Source organism: Solanum lycopersicum, chromosome 3, assembly GCF_036512215.1.
Source record: "Solanum lycopersicum chromosome 3, SLM_r2.1".
Taxonomy (NCBI): Eukaryota; Viridiplantae; Streptophyta; class Magnoliopsida; order Solanales; family Solanaceae; genus Solanum; species Solanum lycopersicum.
In genome coordinates this window covers 36,227,761-36,247,939 of record NC_090802.1, presented here as the reverse complement: position 1 = coordinate 36,247,939, position 20,179 = coordinate 36,227,761, and the positions used below count along the sequence as shown (strand labels likewise).

The following is a 20,179-nucleotide window of genomic DNA, read 5'->3' as shown; positions in this document are numbered from 1 at the left end:
GTTGCACCCGGATGTATAGAATACCTTGAACTATGAGCCTCTGTCAGAATAGTGTTGATCAAATCATCGACGCGGGGTACACATACCCTTCCCTTGATTCTCAAAACACCTTCCTCATCGATTTCTGCTTCCTTAGCCTCCCCTCACAATACTTTATCTTGGATTCGCCTTAGTTTCTCATCATCAAACTGTTTTCCCTTAATTTTGTCAAGAAAAGAAGATCTTGACTCTACACTAGCCAACAATCCTCCCTTCTCATTTACTTCTAATCTCATCAAGTCATTAGCTAGAGTCTGAACCTCTCTAGCCAATGGGCGTCTAGAAGCTTGCAAGTGAGCTAGACTTCCCATGCTTCCCACCTTTCTACTTAAAGCATCCGCTACAACATTCGCCTTCCCCGGATGATACAAAATAGTGATGTCGTAGTCCTTCAGTAGTTCCATCCATCTCCTCTGTCTCAAGTTCAAATCTTTCTGAGTAAAGACATACTGCAGGCTACGATGATCCGTATAGACCTCACACTTAACCCCATATAGATAGTGTCTCCATTGCTTTAATGCAAACACTACCGCGGCCAATTCTAAATCATGAGTTGGATAGTTACGTTCATGCACTTTTAATTGTCTTGAAGCATAAGCAATCACATTCTTCTCTTGCATTAGCACTGCACCCAAACCCGAATAAGATGCATCACAATAGACAATGAAATTCTTACCTTCTACTGGCAAGGTGAGAATGGGTGCGGTAGTCAACAAAGTCTTGAGCTTCTGAAAGCTTTCCTCACACTCATCCGACCATACAAATGGAACATTTTGCTTAGTCAAGTTCGTCAGTTGGGAAGCAATAGAAGAGAATCCCTTGACAAATCGGCGGTAGTAGCTAGCTAACCCAACAAAGCTCCTTATTTCTGACACATTAGTAGGTCTTACCCAATTCTTCACTGTCTCAATCTTAGAAGGATCCACCATCACTCCATCCTTAGAAACCACGTGCCCCAAAAAGAACACTGCATCTAGCCAAAACTCACACTTAGAGAACTTGGCATAAAGCTTTTTCTCCTCCAACATTTCCAATACCATTCTCAAATGCTCTTCATGTTCCTTCTTGCTCTTTGAGTATACCAATATATCATCAATAAATACGATCACGAAGAGGTCCAAATATGGCTTAAAAATCCCGTTCATCAAGCTCATGAACGCAGCAGGGGCATTCGTAAGACCAAAAGACATCAATACAAATTCGTAATGCCCATACCTCGTTCGAAAAGAAGTCTTTGGCACATCCGTTGCCCGTATTTTCAATTGATGATAACCGGATCTCAAGTCAATCTTAGAGAAGACACAAGCACCTTGTAACTGATCGAACAAGTCATCAATGCGGGGAAGAGGATACTTGTTCTTTATGGTTACCTTGTTTAGTTGTCTGTAGTCTATACACATTCGAAAACTCCCATCCTTCTTCTTCACAAACAAAACCGGAGCACCCCAAGGAGATGCACTTGGTCTAATAAAGCCTTTGTTTAACAACTCTTGAAGTTGGGCTTTTAACTCTCTTAACTCCGCGGGAGCCATTCTGTAAGGGGGTATAGAAATGGGGCGAGTACCCGGTTCAAGGTCAATACAGAAATCAATATCCCTATCTGGTGGCATACCAGGAAGATCTGCAGGGAACACATCTAGAAACTTACGGACCACCGAAACCGACTCAATCGAAGGTACTTGGGTAGTGTCGTCCTTGAGATGTGCCAAGAAAGCTAAACACCTTTTACTAACCATTTTCTTAGCACGAAGAAAGGAGATGATACGCACCGGATTGGAAGTGTAGTCACCCTCCCAAACTAACGGATCTGTCCCAGGTTTGGCTAACGTCAACGTTTTAGCATTACAATCCAAGATCGCAAATTGCGGAGAAAGCCAAGTCATACCCAGAATTACATCAAAATCATCCATTTACAAGATAACCAAATCTACATAAGTGTTGCTCCCCACAAATTTCACCAAACAAGACCTATATACCTTTTCAACTACCACAGACTCACCCACCGGAGTAGAAACATGAATAGGCATATCAAGTAATTCACAATGTAAATTTAGACCATTAGCAAATGAGGAAGATACATAAGAAAATGTGGATCCAGGATCAAACAATACAGAAGCCATGCAATCACAAACCAGAAGATTACCTGTGATGACAGCATCAGATGCCTTCGCTTCAGACCGCCCAGGGAAAGCGTAACAATGGGCCCTATCATTTGTCTTTCCATTGCCCCTACCATGTTGTGATATAGTGGTTCCAGTTTGCCCATCACCTCGGCCATTTTGGTGACCACCATTACCTCGACCACCACGTCCTCCAGAATAACAGCCTCTACCATGACCACCTCTACCTCTAGCCATTGGGGGTCTATAACTCTGTTTTGGACAATTCCTCCTAATATGTCCAGTCTCCCCACATCCATAACACTCTCTAGAGTCAAGCATAGGTCTCTCAGAGAAGTGTTGACCAGTCTGAGGTGGACCCCCAACTACAGTTTGTAGTGAAGACTGAATGGGTCGACCTGAGTAACCTCCGAAACCTTGTCCTCTAGCGTAAGAACCATTAAACTCACGTCCCTTTCAAAACCTCTTTGATGTCGATGCCATGGTGAATTCATCTGGCTTCACTCCTTCCACCTCTACCACGAAATCTACCACCTCTTGGAAGGATTTTGCAGTAGCCGCTATCTGTAAGGCTGAAATTCGCAACTCTGACCTCAACCCCTTAACAAAACGGTGAATCCGCTATTGTGGACTGAAACATAGTTGGGTGGCATACCGGGATAAATCACGAAACTTAGCCTCATATGCATTGACCGACATCCTACCTTGCTCTAGGCTCAAGAACTCATCCCTTTTCCTATCCCTCAAAGTTCAGGGGATATACTTCTCCATAAACAAGCTAGAGAATGAGGCCCAAGTAATAGGTGATGCCTCTGTTGGTTGACACTCAATATGTGACCGCCACCACATTTTGGCGTTCCCTTGAAACTGATAACTCACGAACTCAACACCAAACCGTTCTACTATACCCATCTTGTGTATTAGCTCATGACAGTCAACCAGAAAATCGTAAGCATCCTCAGATTCCGCACCCTTGAAGACTGGAGGTTTCAATTTCAAGAACTTACTGAAAAGTTCATGCTAATCACTTGTCATTATGGGCCCAGTAGTCAGACGTGGAAACGTGCCTATGTCCAATGAGGCATCTATACGAGGAGCCATAGTGGCTGCATGTTGTACCTCTGAAACCGAAGGTGTTGGTGCAGAAAACACTGGAGGGGCCTGACCCTGATCAGACAACACACTAAGATAAGCGAGAACCTGATTGATCATCTCTGGGGTAGGTTGGGGTGGCAATCCCTCATTCTGCACTTGTTCATTTTCCCCATCCTCCCCTTCTCTTATTACTTCCTCAGTCGGTGGAGGAGTCACTGCCCTAGTATCAGATGGGCTAGGTGCTCGTCCTATTCCCCTAGAGGACGTCCTCCCACGACCTCTACCACGGCCTCTTGCCGCTGCTCTTCCTCGAGCTACAGCCCCAGTGGCTGGCTCAGACGCACCCTGTCCCGCCGGTGCTGGTGTTGGTGCTGGCGTAGTCGTTGCTCTAGTTCTAACCATCTGCAAAATAGAGTGAAGATGGTCAGATACCAATTTGTATCACCTAGATACCAATTGGTTTCAAGTAGTAGCACGAAAGAAAAAAAGAAAGAATGGAATTTTCCTAAAGTCTTATAGCCTCTCAAAGAAAAGTAAAGGCGTCCCCCTACCGTTCCTTAAGACTCTACTAGACTCGTTCTTGTGTGATGAGACCAACGAACCTAATGCTCTGATACCAAGTTTGTCACGACCCAAACCGGGCCGCGACTGGCACCCACACTTACCCTCCTATGTGAGCGAACCAACCAATCTAAACCTTAACATTTCAATATAATATCAACATAAAGTAATGCGGAAGACTTAAACTCATTAATAAAATCAATAACTATTATTATCCCCAAAATCTGGAAGTCATCATCACAAGAAGATCTACGATCAAACGACTAAACTAAGAGTATTCTAAAAGCTAAAAATACATAAGAAGCTAGTCCATGCCGGAAGTTCAAGGCATCAAGACTTGAAGAAGAAGATCCAGTCCAAGCTAGAAGCATTAGCTCACCCTGAATTTCCGATGTAGTAAGACTGGCTTGAATTACTGTTGAGTTGAAGACGATGGCACGTTCGCTGCACTCCACAAATAAACAAGAAGAGAACATAAAAGTAGGGGTCAGTACAAAACACGGGTACTGAGTAGATATCATCGGCCAACTAAAAATAGAAATCAATATATACCAAGTAATATCATAAAATCAACTATGATACTCAACACGTAGAAACAACAAATACTATATCATTAACAATTACCGTCAAGTTCACACATGAGGACTCAAGCCTCGATACCATACTTATTTGGGAATCAAGTTCATTAGATTGAGTATATTAACATCTTTCAAGATTCATTATCTTTATTTCTCTTGTGTCGGTACGTGACACTCCGCTCTCTCAATATTCATTAATCCTCTTGTGTCGGTACGTGACACTCCGATCCCCTAAATCTATGTGTCGGTTCGTGACACCCGATCTCCTAAATCTATGTGTCGGTTCGTGACACCCAATCCCCTAAATCTACGTGTCGGTTCGTGACACCCGATCCCCTAATACTACGTGTCGGTTCGTGACACCCGATCCCCTAATACTACGTGTCGGTTCGTGACACCCGATCCCCTAATACTACGTGTCGGTTCGTGACACCCGATCCCCTAATTCTACGTGTCGGTTCGTGACACCCGTGACACCCGATCCCCTAAATCTACGTGTCGGTTCGTGACACCCGATCCCCTAATACTACGTGTCGGTTCGTGACACACGATCCCCTAATACTACGTGTCGGTTCGTGACACCCGATCCCCTAATCTCCTTCCATCAATTCATCAAGCCTTCTTTCTTACCAAGGCATCATCAATCTCATTACTTTAGTTCATCAAGCCTTCTCCCTTACCAAGGCATCATCATTAAGAAGAGATTAGGTTTTTATCAAGATTTGGGATTCAATAACTTCATCATGCTTAATATAATCACAATTATATAATCACGTTCATGCATGCATACAATTAAGCACATAGCAGGGTTTACAATACTACCAATACATATCATTCTCTATTAAGAGTTTACTATGAAAGCATGAAAACCATAACCTACCTCCACCGAAGATTCGTGATCAAGCAAGCAAATTTTCCCAAAGCTTTGTATTTTTCCCCTTCTCGATCGTCTCTCTCTCTATCGATTCCCTTCTCTCTCTTTCTCTTGTTCTTTCTATTTTCTTTATTCAAACCCTCTTTCTTTTACCCTAATTAGTATATAATTAAGAATAAAAGATGACAATAATAGCCCACTAATTAACTTAAGGTTACCTCTTTTATCCCCCAAGAAATTGAGTTATTATAATAGACCCACGAAATATATAATTATAGCAGGAATAGTCCAAAACGCCCCTTTAAAACTTAACCAGAATTCCGACTTCAACTGGGATTACGCAACCTGTGACGTCCCGTCGCGCTTGCGACGGTTCGTCATGCAGGTTCGTCAGAGACTCGATTTCCTTAAGGAGTCTGTGACGCCCCGTCGTACCTACGACGGTCTGTCCTGCACTTCCTTCACGACGTTCAGAGAATTGTTCCCTGTACCAAATTCTCAAGAGTTGAAGTGTTTTGAAACGGTGGATCATGATGGTTCGTCGTGCCTGTGACGGTCCGTCCTGCAGGTCCGTCACAGGGTTCAGAGAGTCGATTTGAGCACCCAAATTTCAGAATTTCTAAGTGTTTTGGGACGAGACACCCTCGACGGTCCGTCGTGCCCATGACGTTCCGTCGTGGGTTCCGTCGTCTCAGCCTGTTTTTCCAGAAATAAAATCTGCTGCTCAAAACGACTAAACAGGTCGTTACAAAATGTTTATGTAAGTGTACGTAATTGTCAAATAATATAATTTTGGATCCTAGTATCGTAGTACAGAAATTTGTCAATTTATTATTTATTAAATTAAACTATTGTTGATTATTTATTCAAGAGACAATTTAAAAGTTATACTTATGATTTAACTAAATCAAAAAGAAAAAAAAATAAGTAATGAACAATTAACCAACCGAAGAACATATTTTACATAATCAATGAGTGAAATCAATCTAGGTATAAGAATTTATAGCATTGACGTTGAGTAATCACTTGAACTGACTTTGATTTTTTTATGGGGTTACTAATTGCATGTAGATATCAATTATTGAGCATCGTGTTGATAACCCTAAGACTACTTCAGTATTCCTAATGCCTATATTCCTATGGTCGTCGATCAATAGTGAAGTGCATGTGTCTATCGTGTGTATCAACTAAAAAAGACTACTGAGTATATAACTATCAACGTTAGTGAATAGTTCCCCTTTGCCTATAAGGTTCACAAACCAATCTCTACTTTTACTATTACATTGTAAAATTCTCTCTCGAGTCCAATTTTACGAGCCATATATTGTATTAGAATGGTGATAAAAAAAATTAAAATAATTAAGCTCAAGAAGAAGCAAGTAACCACACGAGCTGGCATGATGATAATTATCTTACTAATCAATTCAAATTCATATAACAACAATCATGAAGCTACCACAATCCTAGAACGAGAAGTTTAGATCCACATAGACATTAATGAATCTCTCTTTCAATCAATTCAAGATCATATAACAACAATAATGAATCTAAGTGTAGGGGGAGTTTCTATCATGATTCCATGTTATGTTCCTTATATGTATCATTTTGGACTCTTTTGGATAATCATTGAGATTTCTATGGCTTGTCTAATATAATGTTTGTGCCCGTGAGTTGAAACTAATGAAAATGGTATTAGTGTTGTTGTTGAGAAGCCTTAGCTTAGGTTTGACAATAGTTACTTTAGACGTTGGTTTGCAGATATCGTGAAGCTTGTTTCGGGATTGAATCTGGCTTAGATGCGACTCTCTAGGCTAGGTTGTGACCTTTAAGTAAACCTACTAATATCTATGATTAGATGGTACAACGAGCGGTTACCTAGACTCATTTAGGACCCCTTTTCCTTTAGCGTTATAGTTGACCCTGTTGGGGAAACGCGGACAAGCACAAAAGTATATATGGTAAAAGTAATGGAAATAGGCAAAATAACGACAGCAAGAATTTTACGTGGAAACCCTTCTGAATAAGGAAAAAACCACGGGCCAAGAGGAGCAACTGATATTACTGTAGTAAGAAATTTTACACTGTGTAGTCACGAATACAATACTCAAAGTGACTACTACACACTCAAAAGGAACAACACTCTTTTGGTTTCCTTCTTACTAAAATATCGCTCACACTCTATTTTTCTTCACAGACTATTTTCTTGTATAGTCTATGGAATACCTCACTTTGCTCTCAAAATGGTTTTCTCTCTAACTTGGTGTGTTCTACAAATGAGCAAGAATGCTCTATTTATAGAAGGATAAAATCATGCCTATTTCACTAATGACATATGTAAATATAGCAAAGTCAATAATGGTTGCAAATCTTACCAATTTGCCAACCACCGAATCTTTTATTTTCAACTCCAATTACTATTCCTTTTTAACAATTGCTTGTACCAATTGAATAGTTAAAGTTGACTAAAAAATGGGATGGATTCAAAAAATCTCCCCCTCCAGTCCCATTTACTGGAAGAAGGTATCTTCAACTTCTTTAGAGAGAGCTCATACCCACAAGTTCTTTGCATAACTCGAACTTGTCTTTAAGTATCATCTTGGTCAGCATATCTGCAGGATTTTCACTTGTGTGAATCTTTTTGATGTGAAATGATTCATTCTCCACTTTCTCACGAATCCAATGATATCCGACGTCAATGTGTTTTGTTCTTGCATGGTACATGGAGATCTTACTCAAGTCTATTGCACTCTGGCTGTCACAATAGACAATATACTCCATCTGATTCAAACCAAACTCTTGAAGAAATCGCTATAGCCATTTCATCTGCTTGCCGACTTTAGTAGCCGCAATATACTCAACTTCAGTTGTAGATAGTGCAACACACTTCTGCAACTTTGACTGCCATGATATAGCTTCCCCTGAAAAAAGTAAACAAATATCCAGTAGTGGATTTTCTGTTATCAAGGTCACCTGCCATATCAGAATCTGTATAGCCTTTCAAGATTGGATTTGATGCTCCAAAACACAACCATTCATCTGAGCTTCCTCTAAGATACCTGAGTATCCACTTCACAGCTTCCCAATGCCCTTTTCGCGGATTTTCGAGAAATCTACTGACAACACCAACTGCGTGAGCAATATTAGGTCTAGTGCACACCATTGCATACATTAGACTTTCGACGACGGAGGAATATGGAACTTTGTTCATGTTCTCTTTTTCCTCCCTAGCTGTAGGACACATCTTCTTGATCAACTTCATATGACCAGCAAGAGGTATACTAACAGGCTTAGCATTCTTCATATTGAAGCGCTCCAGTACACGTTCAATGTACTTCTTCTGGGACAAATAAATCTTCCTTTTATCTCTAAGACGAGTAATTCACATGCCCAAAATTTGCTTGGATTGACTAAGTTTTTCATAGAAAAAGACTTACACAACTCTTTCTTCAGCTCGTCAATCTTGGAAGTATTCTTGCCCACAATCAACATATCATCCACATACAACAAAAGAATGATAATATCTTTGTCAGAAAGTTTTTGTACAAATACACAATGATCTGAAGAAGTCTTCTTATAGCCGTGCTCCCCCATAACCGATTCAAACTTTTTGTACCACTGTCTTGGAGCTTGTTTTAGGCCATAGAGACTCTTTTTGAGTTTGCATACAAAATTTTCTTTACCATCTACTTTGAAGCCCTCAAGTTGTTCCATATAAATCTTTTCTTCTAGGTCACCATTGTTCTATCAAAAATAATTGAAAATAGTTTATTTTATTTTGAAAGATTTCAACTTTTAGGAGTCGCCACTTAATTTTTTAAGAAAAATTAAGAAAACTTGTTTCCAAATAATTTAAAAAGGAAAATCATTTGAAAACATTTTTTAAGGGTTCGGGATTCTAATTAACGTCTTAGGAAGGTTTTGACAGCACCTAAGACGTTCCTCTTAATACGGATTTCCGGCAACTAACCATTTGACTAATTTTTTAAGACTTGCGAATTTTATTTTTTTGAAATTAAACTTCCTAAAATTTAAATCCAAGCGAACTTGAGGATTTGAAACATTCGTCATTTTAAAATTTAATTTAGTTTTAAGCTTGATAAAATAGCATAACATTCGTTGGGGATTAGAGTTTTCCTAACCCTAAGCTAACGACACTCAAATAAAGCACGTAACAATAGTAAAGAAAGAGAGAGAGAGAGAGAGAGATTCAGGTCCAATTTCGGGTTCTGTACGCCTTGATCGAAATTTGGACCCACCTGCGTTTTGGGTTTTTTAACCCATTTCATGTTTGGGTTTTTGACCCACTTTACCTGTCCTAATCTAAGCATACAAGAAATAAATACAAGAAAGTAAAAATGTCAAGGGCTTATGCCCATTACACAAGGAAAATACAGAAATATGGAAACATAAAAATAAAAGAGCCTTCTGAGCCATTTCTTCAACTTTCTTCAATCTTCACGGAATTTCAAATTTTGCACGTCGGTCTCGATGGTTTGACTTGAACGAAAAGAATTTTGAGCCTTTATGGATCTTCCGAATACATAGAGAAGAATGGAATCCCGAGGGCTCGGAGGGATTTCACATACAAAATGATAGTAGGAATTAGTATGCGAAATATTAGAATGAGTGAGATATATTGTAAACCAAATGGAATTCAATTAAAACAAAACCTACTAAAAAATCAAATTGTGCCGAGGCATATAATTTTAAAAGATCAAATGGGCCAAATTATTAGTGACAAAGCTTGTTGGTAAAGTTACACTAAGCATATATTCATGACATAAAATAAAGAGGACAATGTTGCATCCCCGTCAAACCAAACTCTTCATGCCAAAGTAAGAGCAATAATTTTTTTTAATAAGATGGAGAAAATTCATCTGTACCAAATGGGTCTTTAAACAAAGAGAGATAAATTAGCGGAATTTCGCTAGATCGACCTAAAGGCACATAAACACGACTATAATTAATCCAATCCAAACAAACTTATTATTCCTCGTTAACAGGTTGTGCACAAATGCAAATAGACATAAATAAATGAATTACTAAGTCCATTCCGATCAAGGGAAAGATCAAAGGCGAGGTGGGAAATGCCCCGTAGAACTATCTGATCAAGTTTTTATTTTCCTATCACAGGCAGCTGGCAAAGCCGTGCATCTATTCATGATAAGGCATGTAAAGAAATCGAAACTTGAATGTCAAATATCCTTATGAGAAGCACTTCAACTTATAAGAAACAAACCAAAGGGCACAAAGGCTTGCCAAGATAAAGATATTTCGATATGCTATGGAGCAGACATGATTTAAGCATAAACTTGCTAGTCTCCATGATTTAATAGAACACCAAGTGACCAAACTAATATTGGAGAGCAAGATAGAAATACACAGAGCTTAACAAATAACAAGGAATAAGAAGAACATAAGAAGGAAAAAAATAAAGAGATCGTGTCCTAGGTCAAGAACATATGGGAATATACGCACATTAAAGCTGTAGCGAAAACTAAAATAGGCATGGGTAAATCTTGAGACTATGAAATGTAAATCCAAATGAAACAACAATAGTAAGAAATCAGAAAAAGAAAGAAATTAGCTATGCAAGCTTAGCCGAACCTAGATGATGAGGGTATGAAATGTAAATCCAAATGAAACAACAATAGTAAGAAATCAGAAAAAAAAGAAATTAGTTGTGCAAGCCTAGCCGAACCTAGATGATGAGGGTGGAGATGAAAATTCTAATTAGATTGTCGTCACATAAATTCGAAATCATGTACTAAATAAGCGGGAACACAAGTACATAATGGCTGAAACGAGATTCGAATACGCACAACAAGGAGACATACTACCAAAGGACACTAAGTGTAAAGGAAAATCTAACTAAAACATGCTGAAAATCGACAGAATTCAAGTCAAAATATGCTTAGAAACATCTGGAAAGCAGTAAGCAAAGAAAATAGAGCAGCACAACCTTCCATATAGACATTTGAACCACTAGGACTTAAATAATTTCATCGAGTCATAGCACAGAAGACAAAATATATGTAGCCGAATGAAGTTAGAATCAACTACAGAAAAGGAATCCCAAATTTTACGTCGGAGCCACATTTTTTACAGTAAACTATAACAATCATAAAACAAGAAATCGAGACCCAAAGGGGAGGCATCACGACGACATGAATATAAACAACTAAACAGATTGAGAGATAGAATTAATCACTAATCTGCAGGTAACAAGGAATCGGAAGCTTTCCAGAATACTAACAAATAAATATGCTCACATAGATCACTAAAGTAACAGAATGAACCATTTTGAAATGAATGAAAATGAGCAAATAGTATGAAGCAGGCGGGATTACCTTTTTGAGAGAAGCAAACTGGAACAACAATGAGCTAATGACTTCCCCACCTCACATAAAGACTCAAGTTTTCGACAAAGACACGGAATCTGATCAAGAACTTAGACCCAAACACAAAACGATATCAACTTTCCCGTCTGCCTATCGTTTTCAGAATATTTGGGGTACTCTCTCGAATTTCTTAATGCTTTAATGCTAGGTAAAGATTTTTTAACTAAAAAAAAGGTTTCTCCTTAAATGAAATCCTTTCTCTTCTTTACAATGAAACTAGAGAAATCTGACTCCCACAAACCCTTTACAAATTCAAAACAAAATTTCCCAACCCTTTTTCTGAAGAAAGCTGGGGTTTTATATAGAAAATTCGTTAGGGTTTTTGAAGGAAAAAGGGCTGGAAGGAACCCTTTCAAGCCCAGACCCGAGTTTACAATTCCAAATCCTATCCTTATCCAATCTGAGGGAACATGCTATTTGGATGCCAAATTCCAATGGATTGGCAGGCGAGGTGGACATTCCAGATCGATTGGGGCGCCCTTACGAGCTTCGTGTCATCATCTCCAAGCGAGCAAGGACGATTTTTGCAGGGTCGCAGTAGGACAACGTACGAGACGGAATGAAAAGGGAGGGGGGGGGGGAAGAGCCATTGCGAGAGAACGACAAAACTGACAGCTAACCCCCCCACAGGTTTATTCCTTCGCATTATCAGCGTGCATGTCGTCGCTTGGGGGGAAGGGAGGGTTTCTGAGGATTTTTTTGACATTTTCTGCTTCTGAAAAAAATTGTGAGGGAGAGGGGGAGAGGAAAGGGGGAATTGGGTCGGGTTAACGAATAAAAGGGGAGTTGGGCCTGGGAAATAATTTGGTGCTGGGAGAATTGAGATGACGTTTGGGCCTGGGAAATAATTTGGTATTGGGAGAATTGGGATGACGTTTGGTCCTGGGAAATAATTTGGTGTTCGGAGAATTGGGATGACGTTTGGGACTGGGAATCAACCGGGCTGCTGAAAAACGGGTGGGCTGTTGACTAGAAAAATGGAGGGGATTTGGATTGAAGTGGGCTGATAATGGGTAAGAAATTGGGCTAGGACGAAGTGGGTTGGGGTGTTTGGGCCTAGTAGGTGGAAGAAGGAGAAACGATTTAATGGGTTGAAAATAATGAAATGGGCTGCTGAATGGGATGAGGCCCAAATTTGATCCTTTAACTGAGTTTAGGGGAAAGGGTATATTTAATAAATGGCCAATTGAATTAAAACGATTAATTTTGGCTAAACCTTAAATAAAATGAATTTGTATTAATTAATTAACGAGCTTCTTTATTTAGTAATATAACCATAAAAATTGTAAAATAGTGATTCGAAAAAAATAACCGTAATTTAAAACTAAGATAGAATACTTATTAAAATTAACATATTTTTTTGAGTAATCATAAAATATACTATTTAATGCATAACTATGTAAAATATATATATTATCCTAACATTATAACAAAAGTATCGGAGTAACATAAAGTTCATACATATATTATTATATTTTCGCAAAATTTATTAAACTAATTGATTCAAATTGTTTGGAAAATTTACGCAGCTCGGTTATTAATTTATACCGATGCGGGTTAAAATTTGGTGTCAACAACTGTCCCTCATTTTACTTGGGTTGATGCAAACAACTCGAGGAAAATGAAATTGACCAAACCAATTTGGACCAACCCCATTCATTTTTAAAGGAAGGATTCGACAAAGGGTTTAGGAATTATGGCCGAACCCTTGAAACGGGTTTCCTACATATCTCAGGCTATGATAATTCAGGCCACTTGTAGTTCGACAAGCTTGATTTACGACATGATTTTGTAAGAATCAAAGCCATCTCGATACCAAATTATGAAGGTATCGAAATGCTCGAGAATAGAATTCGAGAGAGAATGTTGGAATACAGCCGAGTTTTCAACATCGAATCCGCCTACATATCCTTTTCGGAATCAGACTGTTTGTAGTTTGACTCGATCGGTGAAAAAAGAAATCTATTATGCTAGATAACCTTTGGTTTTGGACAAATGACAAATTAAACGAGTATGAAAAGGAGGTTTGTAACCTTTTAGCCATGAATGTGGCGTGCTTCACACCCATAATTAAGAACTTACACGGACATAATTTCCAAAGCTCTTGACGCATTGTCACTCAGATTGGAAACTTGCTTCCGATAAATCGAAACTTCTAGATGCGAGACTGAAACTGACAGAACTAAAGAAAAACCAGCATGCTTCGATAAGGGTGGTTCGATTGTGGTGGAAGTCGCTCCTCTGCTCGCGTCCTAAGAGTTTGACATTCCTCTTTGGACTGTGTCCCAGTTCGCTGCTAAGAAAAAGTTCCACGTTGTGCTTCATCCTTTTTGATGTCGTCCGCACCTATGGTTTTTGGAGAATTTACCCTTTTGGATGGCCTCGACAAAGATTGAGATAAAACTCGTCAGCTTTAAAAAAATGCAATTATGATGGGAGACAGTGTGTTTTTTACCGTGTTGACACTTTATTGTTCTCCTCAATATTCGACGTCGACTCGATAAGTCTGGCATCCGTCAAATAAAGCTTATGCCTGTGTTTCGCAATATAATCTTCAATATACTATATACTTGATGTCGAAATAAATAAATAAATGCTGATGAAATATTGATGTTTCTTTTGTCGTTATCTTCGATGCTCTTCTTGATGTTTACTTTATCAAAAAAATAAAAGAATGCAGTTGAGGCCGATGGATAAATGTTGCTCTTGGGATACACATTTCCCTTTCTCTATCCGTGTATGTCCTCTTGCGGGGCATGAATGTCTTCCCACGATATGTAAATTCCTGCGAGGTATGAAATCTTCTCGCAATGCATAACTTTCAGCGAGGCATGAAATCTTCTCGCGATGTGCAAATTTCAATGAGGCATGGATCCTTCTCGTGATGCGCAAACTTCGGCGAGGTATGAACTCCTCTCGCGATGTCTAAATTTCAGCGAGGTATGAAATATTCTCGTGATGTATAAATTCTACGAGGCATGAAATCTTCTCGCCGCGCATAATTGTTGACCCGCGATGCATGATTTCCACGATGCATGATTTTTCTGCGATGCATGATTCTTCTCGTGATGCATACATTCCAGCGAGGCATGAACTCTTCTCGCGATGTCTGAATTTGATGAGGCATGAAATCTTCTCGTGATGCATAAATTCCAACCTCGCGATGCATGGTTTCCCTCAATGCATGACTTTCCGCCATGCATGATTTCCGCCGATGCATGACTTCCCGCGATGCATGATTTCTCGCTATGCATGATTTCTGCAATGCATGATTTTTCTGCGATGCATGACTTCCCGCGATGCATGATTTCCACAATGCGTGATTTTTCCGCGATGCATGACTTCTCCCGACACATGATTTCTCGCTATGCATGATTTCCGCAATGCACTATTTCCCATAATGCATGATTCTCTATGATGCATGGTTTTTCGCAATGCATGATTTTAACTCGTAATGCATGACTATCTATATCGACTGTGTTGATGATAACAACAAGACGACCTCCAAATAATATATCGACTTGATCGATAAATAATAAAATAACTATCTCTTCTAGGGTAATGCATCGTCTTGACTGACAATAATTATCTTGCTTTGATAATGTAATGCAAATAACGTCCTTTATAGAAATCGTGAAATCTTCGTTGAGATTCCTGTCTGATTCACCTTTGAATCTGGCTAGACACTTTTTTGTAAATTTCATATTGTTGGAAATGGCTTGAAATAAACAGACAACATTCCCAAGCATCCCGACACAAACGATATGAACTGCCTTTTGCTCTTAGTAAGATTACTGGTTTTGGGGATAGTTTTCTCCTTTTGGGAGCTATCCATATTTATTCGTAGGTAGAATTTGGCCGATTTCGAAGCAAGGCTATAAACCTGCAGCCACAGAACAATTGTCAGGTTTAAAACATACTGATCTGTATCAATTTCTTCCGTTGTTTGCTCCGCGTCTTGATATCTCCGGTTGACTTCCTGATTTCCCTACTCTTGATAGAAAAGAAAAATATTTTATAACAAAACCAATGAAACAATAAAGGGAAAATTTTAAGATAAATAAGAAATCTTTAAGAAATAGTACATTGAAAAAGTCACTGCCAAGTCATGTCATATCAGGCTTAACGAGCTCCTTTGAATATGACACTCGCTGATGGGTTTCAGAGGCACTCTAGACTTGTAGGGAAGATTCTAACAAAATTTTGAGGCCATCCTCAAAATTTCTGTCCCAGTTTACTGTCTTGCTTATCTTTCAACTGTAACTGAACAAATCGCGAGATTTTTGAGATCTTCACAAAAATTCTGTCCCAGTTGCAAATCTCGAAATGTCTTTGGTTTGACTTGTTGAGGAAGATACTTCTTCTGGAGAATATTTGAGTCCCTCTCAAAAATTCTGTCCCAGTTTCACTACTAGAAGGAGTAGAACTTATGGTAAATATGACCGAGCCCTTGTGGCGCCTACGTATCCCGTTGAGGCAGGAATCAGGTCAACGTAGTTCCCCTTAAAGGCTAACAAAACAAAATTTACAAAGGAACCGACCGAGGTAGAGAAAGGCCGCCTACGTATCCCATTCTTGAGAATTCAGGTCGAACGTAGTTCAGATACAAAGAAATAATTAAAGGACATGGGTCGCCTACATATCTCGTTCTTGAGAATTCTGGTCAGACGTAGTTCATTACAAGAGGGATAAGAATTCAAATGGAACGAATACAAGCAAACAGCGCCATCCATCTCTGGCAAGACCAAAGCACCTCCAGATAATACTTTACGAACCATGTAAGGACCCTGCCAGTTTGGCGCGAACTTTCCTTTGTATTCGTTTTGATGAGGAAAAATACGCTTAAGAACCAACTGGCCAACTTCAAAATTTCTGGCTCTTACTCTTTTGTGAAAGGCGCGAGTCATTATGTGTCTATACAACTGGCCATGGCAAACGAAAATCATTCTCTTTTCATCAATCAAAGCTAATTGATCAATCCATTTGCTAACCCACTCAGCGTTACTTAACTTAGTTTCTTGGATGATCCTCAATGACGGTATCTCGACTTCAACAGGTATGACTGCCTCTGTTCCATATACTAGCAAGTATGGAGTGGCACCAGTCGATGTTCTGACCGTGGTTCGATAACCCAGTAAAGCGTATGGCAATATTTCATGCCAACCTCGATGTTTTTTGTCAATCATTTTCCTCAAGATCTTTTTGATATTCTTGTTGGCGGCCTCTACAACTCCGTTCATTTGGGGGCGATAAGCAGTTGACTTTCGATGAATAATCTTAAATTGTTCACATATCTCTTTCATCAGATGACTGTTGAGATTCGCACCGTTATTAATAATGATGGATTCTGGAACTCCAAATCTGCATATCAGATTGTTACGGACAAAATCGGCCACCACTTTCTTGGTTACCGACTTGTAAGAGGATACCTCCACCCACTTGGTGAAATAATCAATGATAACCAAAATGAATCTGTGTCCATTAGAAGTGGTTGGCTCTATAGGAACGATGACGTACATTCCCCAAGCTACGAATGGCCAAGGTGAACTTATAGCGTTAAGTTCGTGAGGTGGTACCCATATCAAATCGCCGTGCACTTGACATTTGTGGCATTTTTGCACAAATTTTCAACAGTTATTCTCCATAGTCATCCAGAAATAACCGGCTCGAAGAACCTTTCTTGCCAAAGTAAGCCCATTCATGTGTGTACCGCAAAATCAAGTATGTATCTGTTCGATAAGCCTCACAGCTTCAGCAGCATCCACACATCTTAAAAGACCCAAATCAGGAGTCCTCCTATACAGGACCTGTGTATTTAGAAAGAAATTGAGAGCCATACGATGTATCGACTTCTTGTTATTAGATGTAGCGTCTTCTGGATATGTCACAGACTCCAAGTACCTCTTTATGTCAAAATACCAAGGCAAACTGTCTGGTTCTGATTCAACATATGAACAATGGACTGGATGTTCCTTCAATTCTATATCCAGCAAGTCGATGTAATCAGTATCCGGATGTTTGATCATCAAAGCGATGGTGGCAAGAGCATCAGCTAATTCATTATGTATTCTGGGAGTATGTCTGAACTCGATCTTGCGAAACATTTTACACAGATTTTGCATATACTGTACGTAAGGTATAATTTTTGGGTTCTTCACAGCCCATTCACCTCGAACCCAATGAATCAAAAGGTCTGAATCTCCAATAACCAATAACTTGTAGACATTCATGTCAATGGCCATTTTCAAACCAAGAATTCAAGCTTCGTATTCATCCATGTTGTTTGTGCAATTGAATCGCAGTTTAGCGGCCATAGGATAGTGCTGACCAGATTCTTATACTAGGACTGCTCCAATACCCCTACCTTGATGATATGCCGCCCCGTCGAAGAATAATCTCCAACCTTGGTATGTTTCAGAAATATCTTCACCTACAAACGACACTTCTTCATCATGAAAATACGTCTTAAGTGGTTCATATTCTTCGTCAATGGGATTTTCTGCAAGATGATTGGCCAAAGCTTGTGCCTTTATTGCCTTCTGAGTCACGTACACGATATCGAACTCACTCAACAACATTTGGCATTTAGATAACTTTCCGGTTGGCATCGCTATTTGGAAAATGTACTTCAATGGATCCATTCTGGAAATGAGATATGTAGTATAGGAAGACAAATAGTGTCTCAATTTCTGGGTAAGCCACGTCAGAGCACAACATGTTCTCTTCAATAACGTGTAACGAGACTCGTACGGAGTAAACTTCTTGCTTATATAGTAAATAGCCCTTTCCTTCTTTCCTGTCTCGTCGTGTTGGCCAAGTACACATCCGAAGGCACTATCTGAAACAGACAAGTACAGCAACAAAGGACTCCCTTCTCGCGGAGGAACCAATACCGGTGGGTTAGACAAGTTGCTCTTGATAGCATCGAAAGCAGTTTGGCACTCCTCAGTCCACTTAGTCGGGGCGTCTTTCTTCAACAACTTGAAAATAGGCTCACACACCACTGTTGATTAGGCTATAAACCGACTGATATAGTTTAACCTCCCTAAGAAACTACCTCTTTTCTCGTTTTTGGCGGAGGTAACTCTTGAATTGCTTTAATCTTTGAGGGGTCAAGCTCAATACCTCTTCTGCTAACTATAAACCCTAACAACTTCCTAGCTGGGACTCCAAAAACGCATTTGGAGGGATTTAACTTCAAGTTGTAGCGACGCAAACACTCAAAAAATTTCCTCAGGTGTGTCAAATGATTAGAACTCTCGCGGGATTTGATTATGACGTCGTCCACGTACACTTCAATTTCCTTATGAATCATGTCATGGAAAATAGTTTTCATGGCTCTCATGTAAGTGGCACCGGCGTTCTTGAGGCCGAACGACATCACCCTGTAATGATATACACCCCAAGGTATGATGAAAGCCATTTTTTCTGCGTCTTCCTCATCCATCAAAATTTGGTGATAACCTGCGTAACAGTCCACAAATGACGGCATCTCATGTTTGGCATAATTTTCAATCAAAATATGGATATTCGGCAGTAGAAAATTATCCTTTGGAGTAGCCTTGTTCAGATCTCTATAATCAACACAAATCCTGATTTTTCCATCCTTCTTGGCGACTGGAACAACATTGGCCAACCAGGTTGGGTATTCCGTTACTTCCACCAGTCGAGACTCTATTTGATTGGTGATTTCTTCCTTAATCTTCAAACTCAGTTCAGTCTTGAATTTTCGAGTCTTTTGTTTCACTGGCTCGAACCCTGGGTTGATAGATAGCTTATGAGATACGACATCAGTACTCAACCCCTGCATGTCACCGACTTCCCAAACAAACACATCACTGTATTCGACAAGCAAATGAACCAGGCTCTCCTTCTGAGTTTGATTCAGGTAGGTGCTGATCTTAACCTCTTTGACACATCCCGAATCTCCCAAATTCACCATTTCTGTCTCCTCCAGATTCGGTTTATGCTGATTCTCGAACTGTCAAAATTCCTCTGCAATATAATCTGGCTCACCATTTTCTTCTTCATAGTCGTCAACCTTGTCGTCATCGGTCTCATTTTGTTCATTTAGCTAATGACATGACATGACATTGGCAGGTCTGTAACTTATGTTACTGAAATCACAAACAGACAAAATTAGGAAAGTATAGTATAACAAGCAACTAAAAAAACAAAGTTAAAAATAAGGAGGCTTTCATTTAAAACAAAAATACAAACTTTGGTCATGGCACAGGGCCATGTCGCTATTTAAACATAATAATGAAAATTCAAAATTCGAATGATTAAGAAAATGCAGAAATGGTGGGTCTCGGGCCTCTTCCGGACAACCACCATTTTAGTATGCTCAAAATAACTCTTTTCTACCAAAGAGCTCAGGATATCAGGACTGGCGTGGAAGTCCAATTCTGCAGCATCTCCCCTGGTTCAGCATTATGAATAACAGCTGGCTCGACCTCCTCCTCGATGATAGCATTGATCTCCTTGAAAAGGTCACGGATTCCTTTCCCA

General features: G+C 39.6%; 1 protein-coding gene across 1 annotated transcript; it reads right to left on the bottom strand.

The window, feature by feature from the left end:
- Window positions 1-17,385: 17,385 nt before the first annotated feature.
- On the bottom strand, window positions 17,386-17,910 carry LOC138347554 (uncharacterized). Its single transcript, XM_069295850.1, has one exon. It carries the CDS (start codon window positions 17,908-17,910, stop codon window positions 17,386-17,388), a length of 525 nt encoding a protein of 174 aa, XP_069151951.1.
- Between the last annotated feature and the right edge of the window lie 2,269 nt (window positions 17,911-20,179).

Coding starts and splice junctions, on each gene's coding strand:
- LOC138347554 (XM_069295850.1), bottom strand. CDS start 17,910: ATGGCCATTGACATGAATGTCTACAAGTTATTGGTTATTGGAGATTCA.